The 8,182-nt window shown below is 51.5% G+C and overlaps 1 protein-coding gene across 1 annotated transcript; it reads right to left on the bottom strand.

Moving 5' to 3' along the window:
• Positions 1 to 4,452: 4,452 nt before the first annotated feature.
• LOC133897149 (uncharacterized) lies at positions 4,453 to 7,206 on the bottom strand. The gene is made up of 4 exons (XM_062337759.1): positions 6,639 to 7,206; positions 6,002 to 6,544; positions 5,387 to 5,910; positions 4,453 to 5,264 (listed from the first exon to the last, which is right to left on the bottom strand). Exons 1-4 carry the CDS (start codon positions 6,946 to 6,948, stop codon positions 4,572 to 4,574), a joined length of 2,070 nt encoding a protein of 689 aa, XP_062193743.1. The 5' UTR covers positions 6,949 to 7,206; the 3' UTR covers positions 4,453 to 4,571.
• Positions 7,207 to 8,182: the final 976 nt, after the last annotated feature.

Raw genomic sequence — 8,182 nt, 5'->3', positions numbered from 1 at the left:
CACTAGGGTTTAGAGTCATAATGGGCTTTAATGTTGATTAAAGGCCCATTAGCGTGCTCTATATAAGAATAGGCAGGGGCCAAGGCGCATTGAGTTTTTCCAAAAAATAGATCTTGCCAAAAAAACCCTAGCCGCCTCCTATTCCCGAACTCCCTTCGAAACCCTAGCCAGGTGCGCGGTGCTAGCACACCGGCGCACGGCGATTCCATCCTTGTACGTGTGGATACCGTAGAGGCGCTGCTACTATTGCGGTGCTGATCTGCTCGGGAGTACTCGGGACGTACTCGCGAATACTCGGAAGGTTCTCGGGACGTGCTCGGGACAAGGTTGACGATCGACTACTTGACGCGCACGACGTTGGATTGGTCTGCTCCAACTCTTCTTCCACTGCACTGCTCGTCAAGTGGTAACGATTCATGATCCCCTACTCGCATGGCTTCCTGGTTGAATGCGGTAGAGAAAATTTATTTTGTGCTAGCGTACCCTACCCGTTTCCTAACACTTTTGGCCCAGCTTAGCCCAACCCTCTCGCCCTTCTACTCCCACGCACTGGCCCACCAGGCCCATTCCACCACCTCCCCATCGTCACCTTGGCCATGTCTATGCTCCCCTCCATCCTTATCAATTTCCTCTCGATCTCTTGGTTTTTCCTCTACAACACGGACATCACCAAGCGTAGAGGATCAATTCGTCGTGTCCTGTCCACCAGAGCTACAGCTCTTGGCCTGAAGACCTGTTGCCATCGATGGTTGAGTTCAGCCCCGTTGAGCTCCATCTTTTTATCATCTCATCTCGTCCCGTCTCTGTGCCACATCGCCATGTTATGTAGTGCCATGTGGCTTGCATCGCGACGATGACCTGTGAACTCCATCGCCAATGTCATGGGGATGACCGAGTCAAGCTTCTCACCATCCTTTCTCGTCACTGGCGGGAGAAATATCTCGTCAGAGGAAAGATATTATGGTCGCGAACCCCTTGAACTAGCCTATAAAAGGTTGGGAAGCCTCCCTCTCACACCACTACACCATCACAACCCCTTCTCTTTTCTCCTCGCTCCAATCCCCACTGCGACCCCCTCTGTTTTCTCCCCAACATGAACCGTCATTGCCAATCTCCTCCTTCGGTGAGTTCTTCCATCCACTCTCGGTTCTGACTGCTCCACCACAATCTCCTCTCACCCTTTAGCCCCTCCTTCAGCTTGGAGTGCACCAGGAGATGATCGGGGCCCGATCCATAGCAGAGCGCCATTGTCGTCCGCATTTCTTCTCTATCGCCGGTGTTTCTAAGATCGTTTGCTTCCCCCTTGGCCATTTGGTAAGCACAACAACCACTCCCTCGCCCTTACCAGATCCTCTCCTCCCTCTCATCTATCTCATAGGAGCACTGCACTGTGGCATCCCCATTTGCCACCCTTCTCTCCCGCCATTGGCCACTGATGAAGCTGATCTGGCCAATGTGAGCCCACTGAAAGTTCTAGTGCCTCAAGTAGGTGCTCCCTCGATGCGCAAAACCCATCTGTCGATGAATCAGGAACTGGGGGTCCCCGAATCCCGAGGCCATGCCAGCAATCCGTCACGTGGCGCTATCCCGCGGAGTCTCCTCCGCAAGGCAGAAAAGATTAAGTCCCGGGAGAGGGCACTTGGGGCCACAGTCAGTGGTCTCCGAGTATCCAGGTTCCCCGATGATATGCGAAGTCTAAGTGCCGGGAAGAAAGTGCTCGGGGAGGTATACGGTGACCCCCAAGCACCCGAGTCCCCCGACGACCAGGAAAGCTAAGTACCGGGAGAAGGGTGCCCGGGGCCACGAGCGGTGGACCCCCGAGCACCCGAGTACCCCGAGGGCCCACTGAAGGAAGTTCCAGGAGAGAGTGCTCGGGGCTGCGTGTAGAGGTCCCCGAGCACTCAGTCCCCCGAGGACCCTTACAAGCATGCCCGGGAGAGAGTGCTCGGGGAGGTGAACAGTAGCCCCCGAGCACTCGGTTCCCCGAGGACCGAGGAAAGACGTTCTCGGGAGAGAGTGCTCGGGGAGGTGAACAGTGACCCCCGAGCACTCGGTTCCCCGACGACCCAGGAAGCCCTCTGACAGTGGCCCCCGCAGGGGCCCACTGATGAGGTGTCACTGATGAGGTGTCAGCCAGTCATAGGCCCGAGGCCGCATTTAAGAGCGCGCGTGGCTTGTCACGTCCAACTGCTCCCGCCATGCTCGGTGTCAGTTCCTACCACATTCTGGCAGAAGGGCGTGGGGTCATTAAATGCACGGGTCCCATCCCGTGCCATCCGGCCCGCCTCGGGATCGCTGTGGCAGGAGAACAAGACAGGGCGGGCACGCCGTGTCGCTTTGCGGCTGCCCGGTGGGCCCTCCCCACGGAGCCCGTTGCCAGTGCATTTATGGTGACGGATGACCGGGCGCGGGGCGCATTTTCAACCCCCAGTCACTTCACACAGAGGCTATGATGACGCCCTTTCCATTTATGGTGCCTTGGAACTCGTGTCCTCCCATTCGGAGCACGTTACTGCCGGCGGGTATTTAAAGCAGCCGGCAGCACGGACAAAGACATGCGAAGAATATCAGAACAGGCTGAATCCTGGAACAAGTGAGAAAGACGCTCGACAAGTTAGACAATCTCTCGGAAGTGGGAAAATCCCAAAGGAAGAGGGTAGAGAAGAGAAGAGAAGCCCGAGAGCACCCAAAGCCAACAGATACGCACAGACCGAAGAACCAGGAGCACCAAGCTCTAGGATAGACAAACATTCTTGTAACCAGCAACATCCTTGAGGGATAATCTCAGGACATTTATAGTATCCATACAGGAGTAGGGTGTTACGCCTCCGTGCGGTCCGAACCTGTCTAAACCCTAGTGCATTTACTCCGTTCCGCACTAGATCATCCCACCCCACCGGCCATCGTATTTATATCCATTTATTTCTCCGGCAAACATATTCAGGATCATCTCCCCGGCCGAATATCTAAAAAGGGGTCCCTCAGGATCCCTGCGACATGAGTTAACCCTCCGACACCATCCTAAACCCCTTTTACACGTGTTCCCATTTTGCCCAGCTGCCACCACTTCGGCTGGACATTGATGACGTGGACCGCGCCACTAGCTTCTTTGAGTTGCATACACCATCTCCCAGTAGCATGTTAGAGTAGCCACCGCTGTTTAGCCCTTTTCAGTGAGATTTTCAGTGAGGCCCCACCACAGAACCTCTTTGTCACCACTTCTCTAGCGGCTTTATCCATCTTTGTCGTCCATTTGGCGGTGACATAAGAAAACCCGCTGACTAGCGTGTGATTTTTGACCGAGTTCAGGCCACCTCAACTCCTAGTCCACAAAACCAGTCCACTGTAGACCCCTCTCAGTAAACCATTTCGGTCCACAGAACCCATAGACCAAGACCATAGCACAGTGGCTGACCAAGTCAACATTGACCATGGCCCCCACCTATCAGTGTCTCATCATTTTTTAATCCCCATAAATATTTATTAAATCCAAAAATCAATTTTCTAGAGAATATTTTAGGAAATATTCTTTCATTTTCTTTTTCTGGAATAATCTTCCGACAAACCTTTCCAGGCTTGTTTCTTCTCCATTTCAATTCTGATTTTGACAATTCTTCTTCCTAAATTCATCTAATTCAATATCTATCCAATCATGGTAGTTTCATAATTTTTGGAGTTCATTTAAATTTTTATTTGAATTTGAGTTGTTTTTATCGTAGTTTACTTATTCGATGTTAATTTGCGTATTTTAGAAGAGGAAGGATTCGAGGAGGAGCCCAGGGACCGGGGTTACAAGGAAAGAGTAGAAGAAGACTTTGACGAAGGCAAGTCCTACACACTTTGATCATATTTTACCTATGTTTTATAAACACAATCAGTAGAACCGAATTTTTAAATGCTATATACATGCATGCTTATTTTAACTTTTGTTAATGCTTGAATAGTTATGACCTAGTTTAATTATGTCATACCTGCTATTGATTTAATAGTTTACCATTGAAAGCCTAAAAGGTCTTCAACATCAACTATACTGATTATTTGGACGATTGCTTGATTACTAGTGTGCTTAGAGCTTACCATTCTTTAGTAAAGAATCATATTAACCACTTATAATAATCATGCTTTTCCGAAATGTGTGAGATAGTGTGTGTACTTGGTGGTGTGGGTGGGTTAAAAATGGTGGTCTTTATAAAACCCTAAAGCTTGATTTGATGGATGCCAGTAAGGTACCCTACAAGATTGGAACTACCTTGAGAGCAAGGTTGGTTTTTTAGTGTTCTTGCTCAGAAACATTTGCATCGGTCGTATAAGTGATCACTTCAAGTAGCATTAGGTAGGGTAACTTTCACTAATTTTTGTAGAATTTCGCTATTATATATAGCTCCATAAAGATGCCTGTCACATTGAAGCTTATTAGACGCTAATTAATAACTACTTCTCAAAATACAATGGAATATCAGTCGGAGCCTTTTGTTGTACACATGGTGAACAAATGCTACTACATTGCTAGCTTGTGAACGCGATTAACAAATGTTTGACAGTATATCTTCATAGTTTGAAGCTCGTCTCAGTCATATTGTGTTTATGATGACATACACAGTAAGACAAAATGCCACAGCGTTCAACAACCAGAACAAGTACATAACTAAGAGGTAGAAGCCTACCAGTGGGAAGCGCCGGTCAATGTGGCGTTTCATACGCTGCCGGTCTTCTCCGGTGAGGGCACGAAGCAGCAAACACACGCTTGTAAAGGTCGGTGCCGGCACGGCCCACACGAAGCTAAGCGCGATCAAGAAGGCGAACGGCAGCGCGAAGATGCCCCAGATCATCCCTTTGGTGGTCGTGCTGTCTAGCCCAGAGACCACGGCGGCCATGAAAGCCAGGATCATGCTCATGAGCGCGATCCACAGGAATATCAAGGCCAGGCATATCCACGCCGCGCTCGAGCGCGGCGCCCCCCTGCCGTAGGTGAGGAGCATGGTGGCGATCACGGAGGCGGCCACGGCCACGGTGTCAAGCACCAGGAAGGCGTTGTATGGCACCGTCGCGTGGAGGTTCGCCACGCCGTTGGAGTCGTACCCGCCTGGCACGTTGAACATGGCCGACAGGGCCACGGTGGCGATCAGCACCGCGACGATGCCCAGGTTCTTGGAGGTTTTCTCATGCCATTCCTTGATCGCTTTGCTCTTCCAGGGGGTTATGCCATCTTGGCGCTCTGCCCCGAACCGAGCTCCGTGGGCCGACAGCCTTAGCACGAAACCAATCTGCAGGTGAAAGATTGGAGAACACTAAATAAAGATCGGACATGCTACGCATTAAAGGAACAAACATTGCGTGCGTGTATACTATTTGGTTCGATATAACACAGAGATTAAACAAGTTTTACCATGAATAGGAAGCTGGTTATTCCCTTCGCAAGGTCAAATGGCGTTTCCCCTTCTTTGTTTGCAATGTTCAACTCGATGTCTCCATTATCCAGAATTGCAAGATTTGGGTTTCCGGCCATCACCGCCAAGTGCAGTGGCGTATTCCCGTCATTGTCTTGCTCATTCAATATTCCGGCGAGGATCGGGCTGCCGAGAAGGTAGGTAACGACGGGCTCATGGCTGCGGTGGATGGCAACGTGGAGAAAATTCCTGCCTTCCTTGTCAGTGAGTTCTGCAGAGTCCGGGCAAGCTTCTAACATGTCGTGGATGACATCGACATGGCCCATCCATGCCGCGATATGCAGAGGGGTGAAGCCCTCCTTGTCTTGCAGGTACGTAGCTGACGGCATCGAGCGGATGAGCATTCCGACAATCTCGCGGTCGCCGTCAGACGCTGCGTAATGCAGCGGAGTGCTCTTTGATTCATCGATTTCTTTGGCCAGATTCTGATTTTCCGGCCAGGACAACAATTGGGATGTAATTTCTGTGTAAGTCCTAAAGTTAGCACTACGACATCGTCATTTCCACGAAATTTTCATGTCTGAACTGGATATTTCAGTTGGTCAACGGCTCACCTGCGCTTTGCAGAACAGCTGCGTGCAAAGCATTCTGCCCCTTGTGGCCGGAGGCAGAGGCATGCCTCCATTGGATCAGAGCTTTCACGGCTCCTACTGACCGGCTCATCACGGCGAGATATAGGGGCGACATCCGAGCGTCATTCACGGCGCAGGACAGCACTGGAGCAACCACCATCAGCACTTGTACCACCGCTTCGTGCCCGTGCCGCGCCGCCAGATGCAACGCGGTGTCCCCTCCGCTCCTCTTCCTCGCCAGGACCAGGGCCGCCGCCCCTGCTCCGTGCTCCTGAGCCAACCGTATGAGCAGGGACACCATCTTCGGATGCCCCGCCCTCGCAGCACGGTGCAGCGCCGTCTCGGACTTAGAATTCACCGACGGCAGCAGCGTCGTCGCAGCTGCCGTGTGATCCTGGAAGAGCTGCTGCACAAGTGGGACGTGTCCTTTGCCGGCCGCGACGTGAAGAACCGTGTTCCAACCTGCAGTGACCTCGTCCAGGCTGCACTTGCCTTGATGAGCTCTTCCTTGTTCATCTGTTGGGCCTATAGACAAATCAGATGGGCATATGATCAGTGGTGAATGGAATAGACCACCAGGCTGTGGATGACGAATCTCTCTGTCAGGACTCAGGAGTACCTGCCGTGGTGTCACTGGGTGCAAGAAGATCCTGCACCTGCTGCGCAGATCCAGAGAAAGCAGCGCGGTACAGTTCGGGGCACATGAACTTGCGCTCGACGATCTGCTCATCGGGCTGCGCGGCTGCTCCGGCGGCATCACCGGGGTCGTTTTGAGGGAGTTGCAGCAGCGGGAGTAACAACCTTGTGTCGTCCGGCGAGGCCCTCGCACGACGGAACGCGGCCTGCAGATCCTCGTCCTGGAGCTCTTTGGCCTTTCTCAAGGCTTCCTCTATGCGCTCGGCCAATTCGCCGTTCGGGCTTTGCTCCATCCTTTCTACTAGTAAATCACAATGTGAGATAGATAGATCCCCTGTTAAATTCGCATAATATTGGTCAGTGGTCAGCGTTCCCACTGGCCGTTTCCTCAGCCTTCGGCTTACTTTATTTGAGAGCAATGCGCTAACCACCTACAGCTGCGAAAGCGCGAGGCAATTGGCCTAATATTTGAAGTCTAATTTTCACGGGTGCAGGCGTTTGAGCTCCAGTCCGCACGCCTCGGCAACCACTCGATCAGGGCTTCCTTCTGTCGTGCGGCCCCCTTGTCACTATGCGACTATTCCTATTCCCCATTCTCAACTTCCCTCCCTTCTATTGTACGCCTCCCTCTCCTGATTCCCACTTGTCCTCTCCTCTTTCTCAATCGGAGGTGAATCCGCTTCCTTTTATGGCGAATCGGAGGTGCTGCAAGCAAGTGGGTTGACCCGCTTACTCTGGTGCTATACTCGTTGAAGCGAGATATGATCTGGAGTGACCGGTAGCGGTAATGATGAGATGTGTCACCTGGTGGGCGGTCCTACTCATGGTGGGCGGCTTTATTGGCGGCCATGGCAACCGCCTCCTATCGTCGGTGTCACGGCCCGATGACCGGTTCGCGCTGGTTCCTATTGAGTTCTGTGCCAACGATAACAATAGAGGTAGCGGTGGAGACGTGCAGCTACGCTAGGATGCTTCTCCCCTTCCCCGTTGGCCTATGCCTCACACCTACACCCTCTCCCCCTCCCTCATTACAACAAGAGAAAACCTTACCAGCAGCTTACCGGTTGTAAACCCGATTCACTGAATTTACCGGCAGACCCCGGTAAAAAAACTAACCGGTCAAAATTTCATTTTACTGCTGGCCCGATCCAAATCCCTCCGGCCTTATATTCTATCGTCAAGCCCCCATCAATACGTGAAATGAGGCTATGATGTATCAAAAACTTAGCCCAGCAAGGAGAAACATTATGACATGCTATTTCTTCGAGTGATAACTCGAGTCCCTAGATATGATTCTACGTCTAGTCAGGTGTCCAAAAGTCCTCGAGTCATCTACTCGAGATTTCGAATACCTCCAGGTACTTACGTAAGCTCCCGAGTAGGTATTCCATCCGAGTAGGAATTCTGAATGATCCAAGAAATATCATCCCAACCTTTCAAAAGGACAGGGAGATAAGACTCTTCGCTAAATTGGTTTGAAATTTGAACTGTCACAGCGAACAATTTGCGTAGTGGTGTAGTGTCACA

Source organism: Phragmites australis, chromosome 17 (genome assembly GCF_958298935.1).
Source record: "Phragmites australis chromosome 17, lpPhrAust1.1, whole genome shotgun sequence".
NCBI lineage: Eukaryota > Viridiplantae > Streptophyta > Magnoliopsida > Poales > Poaceae > Phragmites > Phragmites australis.
This window is presented reverse-complemented; position numbering and strand designations above follow the sequence as displayed.